Source organism: Suncus etruscus, chromosome 13, assembly GCF_024139225.1.
Source record: "Suncus etruscus isolate mSunEtr1 chromosome 13, mSunEtr1.pri.cur, whole genome shotgun sequence".
Lineage (NCBI taxonomy): Eukaryota > Metazoa > Chordata > Mammalia > Eulipotyphla > Soricidae > Suncus > Suncus etruscus.
Window position 1 is genome coordinate 81,593,296 of NC_064860.1, and position 24,121 is coordinate 81,617,416.

General features: G+C 34.4%; 1 protein-coding gene and 1 non-coding gene across 2 annotated transcripts in view; both read right to left on the reverse strand.

Moving 5' to 3' along the window:
- The window catches only part of ABI3BP (ABI family member 3 binding protein), a 231,699-nt gene that overhangs the window by 84,027 nt on the left and 123,551 nt on the right, over window positions 1-24,121 (reverse strand). The window contains 8 exon segments of the mRNA XM_049785676.1: window positions 11,102-11,200; window positions 11,682-11,735; window positions 12,727-12,784; window positions 12,787-12,803; window positions 13,424-13,498; window positions 15,767-15,844; window positions 21,111-21,203; window positions 22,239-22,310. Coding sequence (XP_049641633.1) covers window positions 11,102-11,200; window positions 11,682-11,735; window positions 12,727-12,784; window positions 12,787-12,803; window positions 13,424-13,498; window positions 15,767-15,844; window positions 21,111-21,203; window positions 22,239-22,310 — 546 coding nt within the window.
- On the reverse strand, window positions 21,324-21,430 carry LOC126026664 (U6 spliceosomal RNA). The gene has a single exon (XR_007501888.1). It is a non-coding gene; the product is annotated as a U6 spliceosomal RNA (small nuclear RNA).

Sequence of the window (24,121 nt, forward strand, 5' to 3'; positions counted from 1 at the left end):
AAAAGACCACTGCAGAGTGTCAATATTCTCCCCCTCTACCCCTACTCATTCTATTCCTTGTACTCTTTTATTCCGTTCTCCTCCACAACTTGATAATTTTACTTTCATGGTCAGATTAAGGGATAATGAAAGAAGATTTTTTTTTTCCACTCAAAAGTGGAAAATAAGAGTGTTCCTTAATTTGCTTGTTTTTCTGTTTTTTTGTTGTTGTTTTTTTGTTGTTGTTGTTTTTGTTTTTTTTTGGTCACACCTTATAGTCTTAGCCTTACTCTGGCTCTGCATTCAGAGATCACTCCTGGTGGGCTGAGGGACCAAGAATCAAACCTGAGTTTGCCATGTGCAAGGCAAAATCACTACTGGCTGTACTATTTCTCTGGTCCTTTCAAAAATTAAGGTTTAAAAATATTATTTTAAATGAGCAGCTAGCTCTTGATATCTTTAAAAGGTTTTACTGTAAGATGTACTTTTATTTAAGAATTAGAAGCATGAAATGGCTAGTCCCTTTTGATTTTGAGAATAATGTTCCAATTATAAAATTGATAGCTAGTGAAGAGTTAGGGGTGAACTCTTTTAATTTTTAGGATAAGTTAATATTTATTATTGCATCACTTTGCTTATTTTTGTAGATGAGACACTCCAGTTATTTACAATAGGTACTATCTCTTATCTTATATACATAAAGGCATATGAAAATGAGTAAAATAGACAGTTTACTTAAAAAGATATAGAAAGCTAAAAAATAGTAACATAATCTATGACAATTTTTTGTTTCATATTTTCAGAGAAAAATATTAAATAAGCTATATATTTGCTTATAACTTTATAAAACCACAATGCTAAATTGTTTTGTTGGTTACATATTTGATTTACTTAAAATTTGGTAGATGAGTCGGAGTGGTGGAGCTAGAGGTAAGGTGTCTGCCTTGCCAGCGCTAGCCTAGGATGGACCACGGTTTGATCCCCCAGCGTCCCATATGGTCACCCAAGCCAGGAGCGACTTCTGAGCTCATAGCCAGGAATAACCCCTGAGCATCACTGGGTGTGGCCCAAAAACAAACAAAAAAATTTGGTAGATAAAAATTCTATAAAAATGATCTACTACTGTTCTGGAAATATAAACAAGGCATTCCCAGCAGTCAAAAATATTTTGTTTAGGAGGTGAAGAGAGAGTACAGTAGGTTTGGCATTTGCCTTAACACAGTTGTATGTGGTACAGTTGATGTACCACATACGGTCCCCTGAACCTTGCCAGAAATAATCCCTGAGCACAGTGACAGAAGTATGGTCTATTGCCAGGTGTGACCCCCCCAAACAAATAAAAGAATCAATCATTTGATTTTACCCAAATCCATAAATATTAGTAATTGTGAAAAAATGTTATTTATTTATTTATTTATTTTTGGGGGGAGGCACACCCGGTGATGCACAGGGGCTACTCCGGGCTATGCACTCAGAAATTGCTCCTGGCTAGGGGAAACTTATGGGACGCCGAGGATTGAACCCATGTCCATCCTAAGTCAGCTTCATGCAAGGCAAGCAAGGCAAATACCCCACTGCTGTCCTATCACTCTGATATCTGAGATATTTATTTTTAAACATAAATTCTTTGCTGAAAAGCCTTAAAAAAACAGAAATTTTTTCTAACATGCTCATTATAAACTCAAAGGCTTATTTGCTCAGAATCTGCAACATGATGGTAGAAAACAAGTTAATCAGAGGTCAGGAGGATCATATATGCTTTGTTAGGTTGTGTAAAGAAGTCCTTTATTTTATGATATTCATGCATGTGTACTCAAATGTCTTACTTTAGTATATGATTAACTTTCATTTGTTTGTGTGACTATATCCAAGTAAATCCTAAAATTATATCAAAGGATGACATTGGGACATTGGTGCTGAATTCACTGATTCCTGTAGAATTGATAAAAGTGTAAAGCTAGATGCTTGAAATGTATAATGTTGCAAATCAACAATCTGTCAGTTTTCAAAAAAACAGAAAGCAGCAATGGAAAAATATAACTGGACTATCAGTAACTATCTGCCCTAAAGAACACTTATAAAAACACCACACACTGAGCTCTCAATAGCATTTAAATAAATAGATGCTTTCTTCAGTTCATGGAAAAATAAAGTATCTTTTGGTTGACCTTAAAATTTGTGAAAATATTGCCTGCAAGAAAATGCTCACTAAGCAGAATTTGGGCTAAGACAAAAAAAAAAAAAAAACCCTCTAAGAGGCCACGATAAATCTGCAAACCATTTGCTCCACTTACATTCTATTTTCTTGCTTTGAAAGCATTAACACTATCACTCATTTCTTGTTTTTCTTTCCTCTAGGGCTTAATCCTGTTGGGTGGCCAGAACTAAACTAATCAACACCTCACAGACAGGCAACGAGGTCTTAATATGGAGTTCAGTTCTTTGAAACCAGTGGTCAGAAGATCCAGGCCCATGGTGGACAATTCACTTTAGGTTTTATAGCCTAAGTATGAATTTATAGAGCTATATATTTAAGTAAATGCAGCAATTTTCTAAAATCCTACAAAGTGTTGAGATAGCTGAACATTGAGAATAGGTGTAAATATTTGATATAATACAATTAGCTTTAAATAATTTTAAAATAACTTTTTGTTTTGGGGTCACACCCCATGGTGTTCAGGATTTACTCCAGGTTATGTACTAATGAATCACTCATAGAGGGCTCCTGAGTATCACCGGGTGTGGCCCAAAAACCAAATTAAAAAAAAGAAAGAAAAATTTTGGCTAGGCTTTGTAGTGGGAAGTGAATACATGAGTTGACTGTATTAAGGTATAATAGAGTATGCATTTATGTAGACTTAAGTGAGCTATACATTTTTATAAAACATAATCCAATAAAAATTTACCTATAATTTTCATTTATAAAAGGGGAACAGGTTCTCAAAAATTAAATCGTGTCTGATCACATAATTGGTAAATATTTTACTGCATTTTAACTCAAATTGCAGTTTATTGCTCAGATTAGTAAGGACATTTGCAGAAAGAATGAGCTTCAAGGACTGGCCAATTTTTCTCACAGACCACTTGGTGTTTCTAGAAACCACCTGGGTCATATAAAAATAATTAATTTAATTTTATAAACTTCTGCAAAATCTTCAAAGCAAGCTATATGACATTGTTTTATTGTCAACTTAAGAATAGTTGTAGAAAAGGTTAATACAAATAAATGCGGCTATATCTCTTGCTCTTTTACTTATTTAAGATCAAATATATTTCCTTAAGCTAAGAGAAAAATGCTAACGTAATTCTATATAGACATAGTCATTTGTGTCTCTATGTAGGAAACTATAAAGCAATTGTAAATGCGTATTTTTCTGGTGAGAATATGATAAGTACAAACACATCTACACAAATGTACAAATCATGGAAGGAGGTAGGGAATAGTAGAGAGACACAGAACTCTTCTAGAATTTTCTCAAATAAATAAAATATCACAGTTCTCTACTCACTTTCTAATAGAATCTAAAGATTGATTCTATTATATTATCAAAAAGATTAACTATGGCAGTATCAGTTGCCATACCTGTGTCTGCGCTCAGTGATCATACTTGTATTGGTATTCAGGGACTACTCCTGGCTCTGTGCTCAGGGATCACAATGGTAGTATTGGGGGTGGGTGGCACTACATGTGTTGCCAGGATTCAAACTGTGTCATGGCTGCAGCCTTGTGCTAAGCAAGGACCTTAACCTTTGTACAATCTCTCTGGTCCCAGAAAGATAATAATTTTCATGAATAATTGCCCCAATACTAAATGGTCAATTTTCTTTTGCTTTAGAATTTATAAATAAGTTTATATTATAGGCTATAATTACAGAGAAAATTTCCATCATTTTCTTTTACACTCAGGGGTTACTTATTACTCCTGGTAGGCTTGAGAGACCATATGGGATGCTGGGGATCAAACTTAGGTTGGCATGTGCAAGGCAAATAGCCTATCTGCTGTGCTATCATTCCACTCCATTCCCCAAGCCCTTCTTTACCAATCACCTTTAGCTTTATTCTTTCCTTCATTCTCTTTACTTATGTATTAATCACTAACACATTCAATCACAAATTATTTATACTATCTGACATCCTCTAAAGCTTCATTTACTCAGACCCTACCCAGAATCACAAGGATCAAATCTTACAGTGAGATCTTTTCAAAAATCCTTTTACTAAGTGTTCTCACAATTCCTCAGTGTCTACATTCTTCATTATTGGAATGAATAAATAAATCTAACATGTGTTCAAATATAGTTGTGCTCCTAGTGGGTTTTGGCTGAAGGGAATGGACATAGTAAAAAAAAAAAAAAAAAAAAAGATGCCTAACTGGGAAATCTCAACAGAAAAAACAAAATGTGCTCATTTTACTATAATAATAGCACTAATGCCAGCTAAAATGTTACATTTCTTCAAAGAATGTGATATCTGAAAACAAAACCCATGATTTTATGAACCAACCCCAGTACTTTATTCAGTGAGGGCTGGCAGTCAACAGCTGGAAGTTCCTGGCAGTGTCAAATGGCCCTGACAGTCACAAAGCAGTTGACTAATGAGACTGTCTCCTGCAGCATTAACCACTATTTATACTCTATCTGGATAACACCAGAAGATTCTTTTCTTGAAATTAAAGGCAAAAGGAATCTTTCCCCTATTGGGATTTTCCATCTCATTGTTTTCTGTCTCTTTGTTACTCTATAATCTTCATTTTCTTTCACTTCAACATAGTCTTCTAATTCCCAATGCTTGTTCTAGTCAGGCTTTCTTTATAATCAGTGTCATGGCCATCAACATTTTATCAAATATTTTCTTAAAATTTGGGCAGTTTTCTCTTGAATAATTATAGAAAAAATAAATGAAAACCAAGCAATAAATAGGGACAACCTATGTGATACTAGGCCTTATATATTAAAATCTGTAAGTTAAATAACCTAAGAGCTCATTTTGTCCAATAGATCACCCAGTTTTTGCTTTGGTATTTCTGCTATTCAAGTAGAATCTGGGAGTCAGGGCCAGGTCTGTTAAATTGTCATGCTATTTCTAGAACCACTTCTTTGAGAGTCACTATGGCTATACCTATGAGACAGGAACTATAGAGTCAATATGAAACTATCCAGAATCCAGATTTTAGATTTAGATGACCAGAATTCTAAATGTGTTTACATAAAGTAACTTTACTAGATATTAAGGGAGAGTGACTAGGGTAACCAAGACATTGAAAGTTTAAAATTTGAGACTTGTCTGGATTCACTGACAATTTAGAAAACTAGGGAGAGAAATATCTTGGACATTAACAATCTGGGTCTGGGGACTATTATGGATGAAGCTATATAGACTTCAGGGGCCTTGGAACAGACTTCAGTTCCAAGTGTCTATGGTATAGGAAAATTGGTTTCCAGAAAACTGAAAAGTGAGTAACTGAGAACTGCAAACATGAAATCTTGCCAACATTGGGCACTGTCCCTGTTGTTGCTGGCAGTATGGCGAGGGGCCATCATTCTTGAGGTAAGTCCTGTAGCTCCAAAGCCAATAATAGTACAGCAGGCTCGTGCTGATAGACACTTGCTTGGTCAAGTCTACAGACTCTGTTCTGCCAGTCCATGCTACCACGAAAAAAAAAAAAAAGTCCACGTTTTTCAAAGTAGTTCCAATTAGCAAGTGGCCCAATTTGTTCATCTATTTCAGCTCCAGTAACATGCAATGATAGAGGCACCAACTGCCTATCAAATCAACTACAAAAGTTGCCCATCCACACACATACCTGGAAAAATTAGGCTCTGGGGAATTCCTACTATTATAAAACACCTAACACTTAGGTCTGCTCACTGTGTAATATTTACTATCTGAAATCTAGTCCCTCAAAGTGGAATAAATATGGCTCAGACACAAGCACAAACTCTCAGGTTATCATTGTTCAAGTCATTTGAATCTGTTTAGTGAAAAGGTATGCCTGGATGCCCGAAACCCAAGACACTAGACTGCACAACTAATCTCTTTGAAATTGGCATAAAACTGTCAGAGAAAAACAATGGCTACAACCTTGGTGATCTTTCAGACTTGCTTAAATGAAAATTCAGACATTGGGAGTCACATGATTTAGTTGACTTGGCAGTGGCAGTGGATGCCCAAATTTCCTGCCATAGGTCTAACCAAATAATTCAATGCTACACTACAGATTGCTACCAAGACTGCTGAGCGTTGACTCTCCAATTGCAGCCAGGCTCTGACAACTGCTGTTTCTCAAGTAACTATGCAGAACAGCTATTATTAGGTACACATGATTGTGATTCCTAGTCACTGCTTACTGTCTTTCATCATTTTTTGCTGCCAGAAACCAGCAATTCTGAACTTTGGGTCACATCCCAGTCCTGCTAGACCCATAGATGCTACAAAGCACGTGTGACCAAAATTCCCTAGTAGTCATCTAGTCCACAAATGCAGAGACTTGTTTTTGTAAGAGTTTTTGTAAGAGTATGATCATTGTACAGATCATACTTTGATATTTATGCCACAAGCATAAATATTGTCAACAATGGTTGTAGTTAATTCTCAACAAATGGGTGTGGGCTATAATAGATGGGAATATCAATGGATGGGGACCTCAGAAAGGTCTTTGAACACATCAGAAATGTTTAAATTCCATAAAGAAGACTATCAAGAAACAATCTTATCAATGTTCAATAAAACGGAAAAAAGTTTAAGTTTATAGATAGTAAAAATTCCACCAAACCCTTTTATTTTATTTTTTGGTTTTTGGGTCACACCTGTCAGTGCTCAGGAGCCTCTCCTGGCTCTACACTCAGAAATAGCTCCTGGCAGGCTCAGGGGACCATATGGGATTCTGGGATTTGAATCACCATCCTTCTGCATAAAAGGCAAACGCCCTACCTCCATGCTATTTCCCTGGCCTCATCCACCAAACCCTTATAAAAAACAACAAAAATAAGAGTAAAACAGCAGTTTAGAAAATAAATAAAAATCATTTAGTAGTAAAACAGGTAGGATAATTGCACATAGCCAACATAGGTTATCCTGGTTCCACATATAGTGCTCTATACCTCCAGGAATTATTCCAGAGTACAGTGCCTGGAGTAAGAACTTCCCTACAAAGAATACAAACACATAAAACAAATAGATACATGCACACTAATGTTCATAGCAGGGCAATTACAATAACTGTGACCTGAAATTAGCCTTGATGTCCAAAGACTAAATGAGTGGATAAAAAATTTGTGCACATATACACAATGGAATATTACTCAGCTCTACGAACGGGAACAGTTTCTAACAACTTAAATAGAATTAGAAGTTGTAAGGTAAAGTAAATGTTAAGTGAAGTAAGTCAAATGGATTAGAACAAGTGCTGGATAATAGGTGATATACAAGAAAATATAACAAGTGAATGACAGTATCCAATGAAAATAAACCCTTGAAAAAGAATTAAAGTTGCTAAGCATAGGATTCAGGAGTTGTAGGGAAAGATAGGACAAACTAGAGGGGACCTGGGGATAGTGGTGGAAGATTTTAACCAAAGGGTGCAGTAACTATACATCTAAAACATAAATGTAAACACTGTTGTAAACCTATTTGCTCAGAAATAAAAAACAAAAGAACTTAAGGGAGGTCTATAAAACATGTTAACTTAAGTTGATGCTATGCTTATCTATCTTGATGAGCTTTGAAACCATAATTTATGCTAGAGAAAGAATAATTGAACTAAAATCTGTTTGTGTGAATCAGGACTCACTCTGATTTTTTATCAGATAAAACCTTTCCTAGACTCCTCTCTGAAGCATATCACAAAATATCACTGTACTTTAATTAATTTCTAATTAAGTAAATTTCTAATTAAGTAATTTCTATAATACATATATATGGCAAAAATCACAACTAAAAACTATTGCAATTAAATATCACAATGAGATGGGCTGGAGCCATAGTATAGCAGATACACCATTTGTCTTGCCTGTGGCCAACCTACATTTGATCCATGAAACCTTACATGGGCCTATGAGTCTGCCAGAATGATCTCTGAGTACAATGTCAGGAAAAAACCTTAAACACTGCTGGGTGTGGCCCCAAAAACCAACAAGCAAAAAACACAACTAAAATGTCACAAAAATGAAAATACAGGCAAGAGAATCAAAAATAGAAGACATGACAAAAATGATTTGTAAAAATTTTTTATTAACTAAATAATCTACTTAGTTAACTATGAGATTATAAAGAAAATATGTAAAAGGAGGTATATTTTATTGAAATTTTTATTTTTGAAAAAAATTAAGATAATGTTTAGTAGTTAAATGTAATATTTAAACATTTTAAAAATGTTAACTAAATTTGATTCTGAATCTTTAGTACACAATTTTTTAAAATAAATTTTAAGTCAAATCACCATGAGATATTGTTCATGACAGAGTTTCAGTCATACAATGTCCAACAATGATTCCTTCCCAGTATACATTTTTATCCAACAATATGTACTTGGAGTTTGTTCCATCTCCCCTGCCTTCCCTCCTCTATGGCAGACATTTTTTCCCTCATTCTCTCCATCCCTCACTCTCTCCTCTCCTTTTTTTTCTTATAGGCACTATGGTTTACAGTACTGAAGAAGTATCATGTACATCACTTTTATCTCCCTTCAGCACCCAAAGATGTAATTATTTAAAAAAAAAAGAGCAAATTTCCAAAGTTAACCCAGAAAAACACCCAGAAAAGAGACCCAGAGAAGTAGAGAAAATCAACTAAAATGTATATGGTTAGAAGAAAATCAGAACTAGAACCAATGTTCATTATTAATTTTAAAGTCTATGATCCTTTCTCTGTGCTTACCAATTTAAGAACTTAAAAATAATATGCTAATGTATTGAAAATAAAATTGAATTACAAACAGAGATGGAAAAAATAACTAACACCTGGAAATTAAATAATTACTAAACACCAAAGGGTTCAGAGTAAATCACAAGATTTCTGGAAACAAATGAAAATGAATACATAAGTTATCAGAATTTGTGGGACACAGCAAAAGTGGTATTAAAAGGAAAATTTATAGCTTTGCAAGTATTCACAAGGGAGGAAGAAATGACTCTTACACCACATAGACTGGCACACATCTAGACGGTCGAGAAAAAGCAATGTTGGTGTGGATATGTGGGGAAATAGAATCCCATTCGTTGCTGTTTTCCAAAAAGGCTAGACCACAATATGGGCATTTCTCAAAAGACTAGAAATTGAGTTCCATCATGATTCAGCAATATTGCTCCTATATGCTCCTATTCTCTACAGCCTTAAAATAACAATACAGAAAAGGCATTTGTGCTCTTACTTTTATTGCAGCTCTATTCACAATAGCCACTATCTGAAAACAATCCAAGTGTTCAATAATAGAGCAGATAAAGAAATTATAGTATATCTATGCAATGGAATACTACACAGCTGTTAGGAAAAATGAATTTACAAAATTTGCTTATACATGGATGGATATGAATGTATTATACTGAGCAAAATGAGTCAGGGGGAGAGGGATAGACATAGAATGATCACACTTATTTGTAGTGTATTAAAAATAAAAGACAGTATGGCAATAATACTCAAAGACAATGAGATGAGTGCCAAGAAGACTGGCCCATGATGGGTAGCTTGCTGCAAAGAGTGGGAGAGTGCAATTAGGGAAGAGAATAGACCACTATGACAATGATAGTTAAAAATGATCATCTGGACAAGAATTGGGTGCTGAAAAGAGGTAAAGTAATAGGCATACATAATATCCCTTCAGTAACAATATTGAAAATCACAGTTTCTAAAATGAAAAAAAAAAGAATGAGAAACAAAGAGAGAAAAGGAAGAGAAAGAGAAAAAAATATCTTCCATGGAGATGTGGGGGGAGGGAACTAGGGACATTGGTGGCAGGAAGTGTGCACTAGTGAAAAGAGGGGTTTTAGACATTGTATGATTGAAAATCATAAATAGCTTTGTAACTGTATTTCACGGTGATGCAATTAAAATTTTACTCAAAAAATGCTAATGTTGCTCACACTAAACATGCCAATATCAGTAACATATTGCTTTATGGTTTTGTCTTTTTTGTTTGTTTGTTTTGGGATCACACTTAGATTTAGGGCTAAGTCTTGACTCAGTGCTCATGGATCACTTCCAGCCCACTCGGGACCATATAGGGTAAGGATCAAACTCTAGTTGGTACATTTAAAGCGAGAACTCTACTCAGTGTACTACCACTCCAGCCCTTAGTAATATATTGTTTTTGCTTGTTTGTTTGTTGTTTGTTTTAAAGAAGGCATATAACTATTTGTGAAACAGTGATCTATACTGATAAATCATACTGTTATCAGACTTTTATGACATGCTTCTAATTTTTTTGTTTTTGTTTTTGTTTTTTGTTCACAACCGATGACGCTCAGGGGTTACTCCTGGCTATATGTTCAGAAATCTCTCCTGGCTTGGGGGGACCATATGGGATGCAGGGGAATCGAACCAAGGTCTGTCTTAGGCTAGCACTTGCAAGGCAGAGGCCTCACCTCTAGCGTGGCCACCTCTCCGGCCCCGACATGCTTCTAATTTTTATTTCTTAAAGATACTTCTAAAGAAAACTCTACAAAATCTAGTGAGATAATTTGAATTATTAATGCAAAACCTTTTTCATTTCTCATAAAAATGTGAAGTCCATTAAGTGTCATAGATGGGCTACAGTTTTTCTATTGACTACAAATGAATACTGATTACATGGTAGGTAACCTATAAATAAAAAAAAGTAGTTATTTAAACTGTTGTTAAGGTCTATTATCTATTATTTATTTTTAAGTCTTTTAAAATTAAGCCACAGTGAATGATCTTTTTGTTGTTTGTTTTTGTTTTGAGGCCACACCCGGTGATGCTCAGGGGTTACCCCTGGCTATGCACTGAGAAATCATTGCTAGCTTGGAGACCATATGGAATTCCAAGAATTGAACCATGGTCCGTCCTAGGTCAGCGCATGCAAGGCAAATGCCCTACTGTTTGCGCCATGGCTCTGGACCCAAATGATCTATTTAAAAAAAGAAAAAAGAAGAAGAATTCAATTACCAGTTTGAGGCTGCTGAAATTTGGATTCATCAGATGTTTTAGCTGTTGACACCATCCACGGTTTTTCACTTGAAGCTACAGCAAAAGAAATGAAGTTTGCTGAAAGTATTTTTGCTTCCAGAGATAAAAGAAACAGAAGTAGATTGCTAGAATAGTTAGGGGATACTTGAGCCAGTAATAATAAGCATATGTTGAGCCAATTAAAAAATTATATATTAAGAAGGTGGACCAGTCCTCCACTATATGCCAACTAGATTGTAATTTTTTTCAGTCTACAGTTATATCAAAAAAAGTCTATGCTTCACTTTCAGTGTCTTAAAGAACAGTAAAAACTACATAGAATATTTAAAATAAATAAATTGTCAATTTTTACTGCATGTGCAGAAAATCCAATCAGGTGAGTTTTTTTTTATATTTAAGCTACTTAAGCTTCTTATTTGGCACAGTTACTGGAATTAATCAGTTCTCATGCTTTTCAGAGATAAAATCCAGAAAGTGTTCTACTAGAGGAAGAAATTACACCCACATATCAATACCAGATTGGAGGTACATTTTTATCCAAAATTCCACCGTTACACACAAGGAAAGGGTATTTTTGTTTGAGTAAATTCTGGAAGACATTTCATTTACATTTCTTTACAGCTGTAATGAAAGACATAAGAAACATGGCCTGAGATGCAAACAACAAAGAAAAGAATAGAATATTCTTAAGCTTGCCAAAACAACAAACTCAAAAGAGCACATTACTTGTGTCAAGTAGGGAATCATAAGCAGAATTCCTAAATCCTTTGCTTCAATGCTAGATAATGTAATAAAGCTTCTTTTCCTTTGGGGGGGGTTGTTTGTTTGTTGGCCACATCCAGTGGCTCTCAGGGGTAACTCCCAGCTCTCTGCTCAGAAATCACTCCTGGCAGGCATGGGGGACCATATGGGATGCCTGGATTTGAACCACCATTGGTCCTGGGTAGGCTGCTTAGAAGGCAAATGCCCTATCACTGTGCCATCTCTCCAGCCCCAAAGCTTCTTTTTTTATTTGTCATAATGAAGACACTAAATTTAAAGAACTAAAACTCATCTTTAAACTTTATAAAATTAAGTTCTTAATTTTCTCAGGTATATACATAATATGCTCTTAGATATATTTCATTTAAATCCAAATAAAGTATCAAGAACATATGAAATGGAAAATTTACATTTAATAGTTTAAGATATAGAATTTTTAACTAGCTAACTTTATACTTATACCTGATATTTTTTTAATATTTCTCTCACAAAGAAATTCTAAGAAGTCCTGAGGTCTTTGAAAATATATAAATAAATCTTCACTTTCAAGGGAAATAAATAGAAATATAAAGTAAGTTGTCAATGCCTACTATTTCAAACTTAGAGCCAAATATAATAACAAAACATAACCAGTGAGTATAAAGACCACAGAAGAAATTGTACTATAAATAGCATTTTTAGGATCCTAAAATTTAAAATATGTTATAAAAGAGTTTTATTAGGTCATGTGTGTTTTCTGTCCTGTGAGGATAAAAACTGGGAATGAATTAGCCTAAGAACTTCCTTTGGCTTAGTTAAAATTTCCAAGGCAATAATAAGCTGCAATGTTTGGTAAATTTTACCTAGAGTGCTCAGCAAAAATTCAAACCTTTGCATTAGAACAGTTTGTAATGTTTTTTGAGGGTCCTTTCTCTGAGAACTACAATAGAGAAAAGTTAAATTATCAACCCATAAATCAGATCTTATTATAGCATAACCATGATCACACAGAGCAAGACAATAGCAGAGTCCACTAGGCAGCTGAGGCTGCCTCTCAGAGAAAGAACTGACTTTATGGGAGACAGTTTTACAAGCATTAAAATTTGAACTTTCAAAAGGCAATGTTAATTATCAACATTGCAAATACAGAACAAAAGACTGATTGATTCCTTTTTGAAAGGAATAAAAAAGTAAGTTAGATTCTCCTAGACCAAGAAACAGTTAATGCAGATGTTAATAAAATTTAATAAGTATGATGCTCTAGGAAATTTTTTTCCAAATTTATAATGTACAAGACTTGGAAAAGTCAAACTGAACAAAAGAGACAAAGTGAAGACTTCCAGTTTTCCCCTTTATTCTAACTAGCATTCTGTTTCTCCATTATCCTAGGAATCTGGAAATGGGTGCATATATCAGTCAATGGCATCAAAGGCATATTAATAAGAAGGTTAACTCCTGCTGGTAAAGAGGAAGGGAGATAAGTAGAAGGCACTTGGATCATTTTTCCTTTTTGTAAGCATTGGGAGCTATTGTTTAAGAAACAAGTTTTTTAAGAATTACCCAGTGATGTTTCCGAAAAGTCTACAACACTAGACAGAGTAGGTTTAGCGGTTCTTGGAACAGATTCAGGAATCACTGGAAGGTAAAAAAATAAAACTTTACAAATTAGGATATAATTATGAAACAACCAAAGGTTATGACATTCTTTTCATAGCCATTTACATTAGTAATCGACACTTCTATACTGCACTTATTTTTAAGTTATTTATGTTAAAGACTCTAGTTTGCCCCAATCCTGAACCCAAGTTTGGTCTAAATCCTATGTATTCCAAAAGAAAGTACATATAGGGGATGGAGCAGTGGCACAGGGCATAAGGCCTCTGCCTTGTGCATGCCAGTCTAGGATAGGCTGCAGTTCAATCCCCCAGCATCCTATAAAGTCTCCCACATAACCAGGAGTAACCTCTGAGCGTCACCAGGTGGGCCCAAAAACCAACCTTCCCCCGAAAATTACATAGAAATGATCTCCAATATAATGAGATCTGTTTAATAATAATTTTTATTTGCCTAACTTTTAATTTTTTTAAACTTTAATATTCCGCAACATGTCTGCAGGTACAATAAGGAAATATATGACAAGTTCTTATTAAATGAATACATTGATAAATGGTCAAACAAAAGAATGACCAAGAGCAAAATGATTTTATTTCAACTATTATTATGTGATTATTTTTTTTCTTTCAAACTTCAGTCAAATTGCAAATCTAAATACTGAATTAAAAACATCCAATAAATTGCTTAGCTTTGTGCTTGAACAATGGCAGAAAAGAACCATTGGAAAAATAGTTTGAGAAATATAGGCTCTGGGACTCTGAAAAAGGAGATAAATTATATGCTAGACAATACCAGAATTTTGCAGGGTGAGGACATTGAATAAATATACCAACACTGATTAATAAATTATGGTGTCCAACCAATTGTTTATAAAGAGAAAAATTCTGAGGAAGGTTTGGCAGACAACTAAGAAATATGCAGACTCATCACATACTTTGCCAGGGAAGAAAATATAATGGGAAAAAGGGTTGAATATTTCAAGCAAAAAAAAAAAAATGAGTTGGAATCATCCATTGGACATGCCTCTGCTTTCCTCTTTATTGACCAATTACATTTAACTCAGAAAGTTAAAGGAATTCCAACCAAATAGACTAGTCAAGACGTCTATCTTTCTATTTCTCTCCCTTTACCCATGAAGGCAGGGGGTGGAGTTGGAAATGAAAGGTACAGCTCTCTGTTGGTAGAACCAATTATTTCTGGCCTTTCCAAAAATAGTTCTACTTAAAAAGCTTTCTTAATATCAACCTATTTTATTTTTCTAGCATTCTTTAATTTCTCTGTACAAGTTAAGAATCCAAGAGAACAAGTACCTGGTAAAAATTAGTACAAGGTAAAAATCATTGATATTCTAAAATAAGGCCCTTCTATAAATTAAAAAAATTCACTTTAGGGGCCTGAGCAGTGGCACAAGTGGTAAGGTATCTGCTTTGCCCGAGCTAACCTAGGATGGACGATGGTTTGATCCCCCAGCGTCCCATATGGTCCCTCAAGCCAGGAGTGATTTCCTTGTGCATAACCAGGAATAACCCCTGAGCATCACTGGATGTGGCCCAAAAACCAAAAAAAAAAAAATTCACTTTAGATTTGAAGAACTTTTGTAAAATATGAATTTGTGGGGGATTTTTGTCAGATTTTCTTTCACCAAATTCTAGATGATATAGTATCACCCTGGCAAAAGCTCTGCAGTATAGAGAATAATGTGTCTCTTAACTTGGATATCTCATTCAGTGAAGAAATGATAAGTATTTTGTTACAAGTGATTGATAAACTGTAATGAAGATATGCACTGCATCAACATTCTTAAGGCTTTTACGAAACTGCTGCATACTCTCTGACCTAGGCCTTTCATAACAGAAACACTTGCTTTTCAACTCTTTTCATATAGATTTCAAGCTATGGCTTTGTTAGGAATAAATGGCACTTTGACTGAACTGTGTATATACATAAAGAAATGAAAACAGTCTGTTTTCAAATAAAAGAGAAGTACCCAAAGTCATGGTATATTTTAGTATAAAATACTTAAAAATATTGAGGTGAAAATTTTTATTTACAGTGAAAAACAATAGCTTTCTGCTTAAAATTACATGATTCAACAGTCCCATTTTGCATCTTGCCTTTTTCCAAGAAGCAGAATAAGGGCCCGAATTTTCTATCATTCTGTACTTACGATCTCAGTGAATTTCCTACTAAGTCTTCACTAGGGGAAAAAAAAAGCTACATCATTGTTAATCATTTAGTGTTTAAAATTATTTTTATTTCTTCAAGTTTGGAACATAGAGATCTCATTACCTGTTATGGACTCTGCTGGGATTTTTTCTACTTCTGGTGTTTTGGATTCTGCAGGCAACGCCAAGCTTTCATTCTTAGCTTAGAAAAAGAAAATTGGAAAACAATTTACCTTACTTCCTACAATACTTTACTTCTTCCAAAAAATTCATTCAAAGCAAAATCAAGCTTACTTTTTTAATCCCCAGACTATGCTTTCTTTTTCTACCATTAATCAATAAAGTCATTATCATTTTCTACCAGGACATAGAGTGAGTGGATTAGTTTTTAGAATCCCTTATCTACAGCTAACTTCTACTATGATGACAACAATGATGACAACTCTGACTACTACTACTACTAATAAAAATCATGAATCATAATTAATAATTAATTATCCATTAATCATATCATATTTACATCTTATTTATTATTAATAGTATATTAGCGATATGATCACACTATATTAACAATATTATATTTATTAATTATGAAGAATAGAGTGTATAATTATTAATCATATTGATTATTAGTAGTAATAGATAATAATGATATAATGTAATAAATAATGATAAGTATTAGTAGAAGAATTGTAATAATTACTATTAATATTAATAATTTTTATTATTATCATTATTATTATTTTTGGTCAGGAGGGCTTCCCAAGCAGTGCTTAGGGGATCCAGAATTCTCTCCTGATACTTGAGGCCATTCCATGTTACCACCTGAAAAGGCAGTGTTGCTCAGGTTACTATGATGTGAGTGACCATCAGGGACACCCCAAGATGTTCAGGGAAATACTGGGGATCACATGTAACTAAAGTGCCCCTGACCATGTATTTGCCTTTTAGGCAATTCTTTAAGATAGAAATTGGCATTGGAATGGAGAAAAAATGTCACAATCTAGAACCTAGTTAAAGATAAAATCATTCTGATTTATAAGTAGAATTTAATGAAGGCAAAAGTCATAGTTGCAAATACTCTCTACAGCATTGTAGTAATATAATACTTAATAAAAAAAAAGTCAATGAATAGGAGCTGGAGAGATAGTACAGTGGGTAAGGGTCTTGCCTTGCAGGAGGAAAACCCAAGTTTGATACTCTGAACCACATATGGTCCCCCCTAAGAAATGCCAAGAATAACTCCTGAGTGCAGAATCAGAAACAAACCCTGAATACTGTTGGGTGTACCATATCCCCCGCCCCCCCCCCCCGTGCTCCCCACGCCAAAAACTGGTGAATAGAAAATTTCATTATGCAGGATAAAAATATAATGAATTATGACATGGTAATTTTAGCAGAACACAAATTACACTCATAGGAAACAAAGTTATTTGAAAATTTTTGTGGCAAAAATAAAATACCAACAGTTATTTGAGCCACATGTGAATATAGATCTTTTGGTCTCCTGTGGGACCTTCCATTCAAAGGATGAAATACATTTTTCTCATTGTTTTCTCTCTTTGGATGGAAAGCAACTCCCATATAAATATAAGTAACTCTTTCATAAAGTACATTTCCAAACCAAGGTTTCCCCAATGACTAAAATACACCCACCCGTTTAAAAAATGCTTTCAGGATTAACAATTGAGTTAGTTCACTCATTCCAAGACCTACTTGCACTATTTTAAGACAGCTTGTGACATGAAAGAATTCATTCATCTTTTAGATACTCTGATCGTGTCACCTTGAACAAATTATCTAACAGATGAGCATTTTTAGAGCCTGAAAATGGAAATCCTTGTTACTCCTCAACTTTGGCATTATCAACATTTCAGGCTGATTATTTACTCTGTGGTGGGGGTGTGCTAATGGCCTATCAGATTTGTAAACTGTATCTTTGGTCTCTTCCTTGCTCCTCTCCTTGGATGGAGTTGCAACAATCCAAAATGCCTCCAGGCATTGCCAAATGCCTCTTAGATACAAAACTGCCCCTCCCCTTGCTGAGAACTAATGATGAAATTTGTGATCTTTAAAGTCCCTTGACATTATAACCTTTTTGTCATTCATTTCCCTGTTGTAAAGGTCATATTCTGTTCAGTTAATAGGAACACAAAATACCTCCACTAGGTTTATTTATTTATGTATTTATTTTTTAATCATCGTCTTCGGTCTTTCCATGCTCAGTGGAAATGCCAACATGATTTATTTTTTCTACTTGTACTTTTATCAATCTTCTGTCATCGGCGCCCTCTAAAGGGCTTTAGGATATAGACACTCATTTCCACAGGAAATGGGCCTAAAGCTCAAAGAGAGGCAAGGACTGGCTCAAGGTCACACAGCAGGTTCCTGACTGCTGTGAGAGACAAACCAAGGTGAAGTGGCTTATTCTAGTGTTCAGTGGGTTTCCACCTACCCCAACACCCCTGCAGAGTTTGGTCCATGTTGGCTGCTGGCCCTTGAATTCGAGGAGCTCAAACCCTCAGAAACAAGCAGGGAGCTTGGTTGTTGAGGTGAGAAACCGGCTTTGGGATGGAGCTGAGAAAATAGAACCTTGGCCCCTCTCTCTCCTCTTCTCAGTTCCTCCACATGGCTGAGGCTTCTGCTATGTCAGTGGTAGGCTTAGGGACTGAGGGTTTACCCCAAAAGGCCCTTGCTTGGAGAAGAAGTGGCCTCACCCACCAGATATAGTTTTCCCCCAAAATCTTCTCAGATTATACCCAAGTTTGTAAGAGATTCATGGTGTGGGACTAAGAATAATGGATTAATTATAGGGACCTCCATTAGATTAAAAAGAAAAATATGAAGTAACCTGTTTTATAATGTTAATAGCAGCAGATCACTTTTCAATTTTTAGGATGGAGGCATACTATTAATTCCTAAGTAATTTTCCAAGGGGTATTTAAGATGTCAGGAAAGATGTCTTAAAAACAATATACTCATAGTCAGGTGAGTGTTTTTGGTTCATGTAAAAATGAAGTACCATGTTTGCAAAAGAGAAATGTTTAATACCATTGTTCAAATTAAATTATCAAAAGATAGAAAGAACTCTGTAAAGTTTTTTAAAAAAATAAGTCCAGTATTATTTTATGATATTCTATTTTTATTTTTTGAATATTGCAAAAATACTATAATTACTATCAAATATTTTCCTGCTTCTTTTGTAATTTTTTTTTATAGTTGAAGGTCAATTTGCTCAAGATAGAAAAAGAAATAAACTACAATCTCTTACCTTATACTGTTACTATTATTTAATTTTACTATTATTTTCTGATGGTATGAACCATCAGAAATTTTGAAAGTTTTGAATGTAGGACTCTAAGATGCCTTTAAAATGGTCTCTCTTCCTCTCTTTCTTTAGTTGTCTTCTCCTTCAGGCACCTTTTAATCTGCTCTTTCCAGTTTCCTGGCTAAGTAGGGCCTCTTGATTTATCTGGAGGTCTATAGCCTCCACATCCTAGACTTTAACAAAGATCTGAATTACTTTACTTTTGTTCCTCCCCAACCAGTCAGAAACTTCTAAGTGCATGACAATAGCTGGCAGTCACAATAACCTAATTTTAGTCTATTAATGAATAATGAAATTGTAAAAAAAAATTTCACAACAAACTCTTCATATCACTAATTTCTTATAAAAATACAGGATATTTCTAAGTATGGCATTTTTGGTGTCACAGAAAAAAAAAGTAGATAGGGATGATCTTAGAATGGGGGAGTTTCTGTCTCTTTGAACTCAGGAATGTTTGCCTATGCTATGTATAATTGCTGTCTGTCAACAGCAAAGTATAATGCCACCAGAACACAGCTTAAAATTCAGGACTCTCATTTTCCTGGTTCTTTTGTGCTTTTTTTTTTTTCCCCAACACGGTTGTTTCCTTTAATTTTTGGCAGGCAAAGTTTTGGTTTTGGCAAAGTCTTTGCATGTCCCTGGGAGAGCATGTGTAATACTAGCTTTCTTGTTTATTTCTCTCATTATTCACACCATGTGTTCTTAGAACAAAAGCTATTAAAACTTCTGGATATCCTATGATGGACTCTATTGAATGAGGATATTATTTTTAGGATTTACACCCTCAAAAATAAGACTTCTAATTGAAATGTAAATCACTTCAGGTAAGTTAAATTTTTTCTTTGCAATATTGAACATACATATCTATATATGCTTATCTATATATTCTTATGTATGCATTTTATATGTTTATCCATATATTCTATAAGAATAGTAAATTAAAAATGCAATTTTAAGAATACATTTTAAGATACATTTTTGGTGGGCAGAATTTTTCCCTTCTATTTACTAAAAATTAATTTCTAACTATATAATCAATTTATTTAATACATAAGAAATTTGCCACATGTTAAAGATAGGTGCTTCCCTAGAAACAAAAATTAAAAAAAAGTATTTACTATTTGTATTCAACTTGTCTTCTTTAAAGTCATCCAGTTCTTAAAACTTAAGGAATCATATCAGGAAAATTGGAGCAAGAAATAACATACCCTTTATTTCTCTAAATTACACAAGAAGGCTGAATTGGTACCAAACTTGCATGAAGAGAAATAAATAGCTCAAAGCAAAGTGCATGCATTGTATATATGAGGCCCAGGTTTGATCCTCTGCATCACCGTGTTCCCATGAGGATCAGGAGCAATCCCTGAGCACTGAGTTTGGAGTAATACCTGAGGTCATTGTGTATGGCCTCAAAACAAAACAAAACAAAAAGATGGCATGAATTCCCTCCCCTGGGTGTTTATTTCCAATCAGTTAAACATAAGATTTTTGTTTTCAATGAAATACATTTTTTAATCTGCTTGGCTTGATATTTGTTTTCTTTCTGAGGTGCATTGTGGGTTGGACAATCTCAGCTTTAGTGGTACTCGGGTTTACTCTTGGGTCTGTGGTGATGGCTCTCTACTAGCAATGCCCAGGGCTCTATATGTAGGACCAAGGATCAAAATAGGGCTATCCTCCTTTAAGATGTGAACCTTAACCCTTGTACTGTCTTTTAGCATACCTCTGAGTTTCTTTGAAAGGATTTTGCTGTTTTTCTGTTTTATATTTTCCTAATACTAAAATCTAAAAATAGTTTCTAGAGTAGATCTGACCTTTACATCAAGTCTCATAGGAACTACCTAGTGGCACCCTTGATAGCACAATTGTGTACATTTTTATAACAATTACTGGACTTGAAAATCATACTAACATAAAAGCATGCATTGGCTAACATAGATTTTCACACTCCTTTCATATTCTGTCCTATAGAATGGAATGTGGCTTGCACCATTTTATATCAACAGTGTCTATTCCTGTTCCATACTCTTTTATTTTCAACCTACAACCATCACTTTTGCAAAATTCCTTTGATATCCTAAAGCTATCAGTGAAAGTTATTAATAACAATAAAGTTCAAACATAGAACTTTATTGCTTACCTAACTGTGTCTTGATTGCATCTGAAATCTCAAACATCATAGACGTAGGAAGTTTTATAGTAGTTTCATTAAGTCCTGGAATAATAAGGTGGACTGCAAAAAAATAGAAACAAATAAGAAAATGTACTATGATAATAAAATAAACCATAGAGAATTATATAGAGAACTAGGGATTTAAAACAATATGACACCTCTTATTTTTTTTATCTTTTTTAAAATATGGAACACTTCATGAATTTGCACGTCATCTTTGCGCAGGGGCCATGCTAATCTTCTCTGTATTGTTCCAATTTTAGTATATGTGCTGCTGAAGCAAGCACTTATTTTTTTATTTTTAATAATTATTTTCTGAGATTTTATTTTCTTTTATAAATAAATTATTTAATTGAATCACCGTGAGGTATACAGTTATACAAAGTTGTTCATAATTGAATTTCAGTCACACAATGTACAACACCCTTTATCAGTGCACATTTCCTGTCATCAATTGACAATCCTTTAAAAAACATTATTATTATTATTATTATTATTATTATTATTATTATTATTATTATTATTATTTGGGTTTTGGAAGATGCGATCAGAAATTGTTCTTGGTTTGGGGGACTATATGGGATGCCGGGATCGAACTAAGGTCTGTGCTAGGTCTGCTGCATGCAAAGCAAACACCCTACTGCTGCGTCACTGCTCCGGCCCCTAAAATATTATTACTTTTATGTTTTGAACAGTACTAAAACCCTCTGGCTTTTAATACAAAGACTCAAAATTTTAAAATGCCTGGTAATGCTATGTCTGAACAAAGAACATTATTATTAATTGCAACCCTTAAAAGAGCAGCTTAATATGAGAAAAGCTCCGTCATAATAATGACCACAACACTGAACAGGCTGCAAGGGTTCCATTTTCTCATTAGGCTTGAGTGGAACTGTCTAACCTCATGATCAAAGTAACATCTTTTGCCTTTTTGCTTGGAATTGACACAAATTAGGCTGCTAAACACTGAGCTTCTCTGATCAACATCAATTTGACAAACATACTTATAGAGTAAAACTCTAAAAAAGAACCTCTTTATAGGAAAAAACAACCTAATTTGCTTAACTTATGTATGGATTTTATTATAAGACTCACCCAAGATTGTTCCTCCCAAAGGAGTCCTATCTGGGGATTTAATTGAAGCCCTGTGAGTAACATTCTGAATCACTGTTGGAATACAGAAATAAAAAATAATAGTGTTATGGAAATAAATAGCAAGTAGTGAGAAGCTAATAATTTGCAGTCAGCAGTGGAGAAACCCTAACCAACACCATCATTTGCAGAAATCAACTCCTCTAGATGACAAAAGAGAGAACTAGAAAGTACATCCTAACTTTAAGCAAAATAATTTACTCTAACAAAAATATTCCATCCTATTGAATAGCTGAAAATTCTAACTCCACAAGAATGAACTACTATTGATGTAAAGCAACCACTCAGTTAATTTTGTAAAAATAATATTTTCAAAGTAAAGAATCTTTTTTTACTTCTAGAATAACTGTTCCCATTTTGAGAATACACTTGACTATTATGTTTCCTTAATTGAAGAATCAATTGAAGCATTTACTTTGAAATGGCTGTGTTCTCTCTTGTATATATATTCCTCTCTCTCACACCTCTTTACATAAATTTATTTTAATAAAAATTTTTTTTTTGTTTTTGGGCCACACCCTGTGACGCTCAGGGGTTACTCCTGGCTATGCGCTCAGAAGTTGCTCCTGGCTTCTTGGGGGACCATATGGGACGCCGGGGGATCGAACCGCGGTCTGTCCTAGGCTAGCGCAGGCAAGGAAGGCACCTTACCTCCAGCGCCACCGCCCGGCCCCTAATAAAAATATTTTGATTAAAAAACAAAAGGTATCCAATTTTATAATAAACTTTATGGAAATTAGTTAATTTTTAGTAATTTGACTAACAAAATGTCAAAATCAAACAACTAAATATGTAATAAAATATTATAATTTAAAAAACATGGATAACTTTACTTTCTCCAAAGTGATCACCAAAATACAGTTTTCATTATATTAATCCAAATATCTACCAGGTCAGTGATATTGCTCAGTGGTACAGTACATGCTTTTCCCATATGAATCTGAGTTTACTCCTAGGTATCATACAGGTCCACCAAAAACCACTTCTCCAAACTCCTCAGTCATCCTATAAATGCTTTTTGGGGGTTATACCCAGTTGTGTTCAGGGCTTGCATTATACTCAGGGATCATTCCTGCCAGTGCTGGGGGAATTATATGGGGTGCTGAAAATAACTCGAGTTGGCCTCAGGTAAGGCAAGCACCTCTTACCTGCTGTATTGTATCTGTAGCCCAATAAATTATTTTCTTATGTATGCTAACTTAATTATTAAATAGTCACACCTATAACTGACTTTTTTGTTTCCATTTTCTTTATCTTTTATCAATTAATTTTTATCTTTTTATTTATTTTTCTTAGTGTGCTTTATAGCTTTTTTCATATAACTGACTTGTAAAAATTTAATCTTTGTTATGGTTGTTTTCTAGGTGGTCCCTGTCAAAGTTACTCCTACAATGTTTAGCTGCTGGTTGGTCTGGTAGTCAAAGATACTAGGGCCAACCAATGAAGTACAAGTGGTTTGGGGGCCACCAGGTTCATCACCTAGCAGAGTTTGGGGACTGGTGGTACTAGGGAACAAATTCAGATATTTGATCATTACAGAACATGTATTAATGACTCCTAAAGTATGTATCTGGATCTAGTTATGGATCTTTGTTAAATGTGACCAGTAAAAATAACTTGTTTAAGACCTGGATGAGGACTTTTCAGCCAAAAAGCCATAGTTATCTATTAACTTCTATAGAACTACTGACAACACATACTGAAAAACAATAAACAGAAGAAACAAGAAAATACATACTATACTTATAATATGAGTTACAATCTATATTAAACATGCATTTAAATATTCCTATATACATATTAAATAGTTCTATATACATATTCAG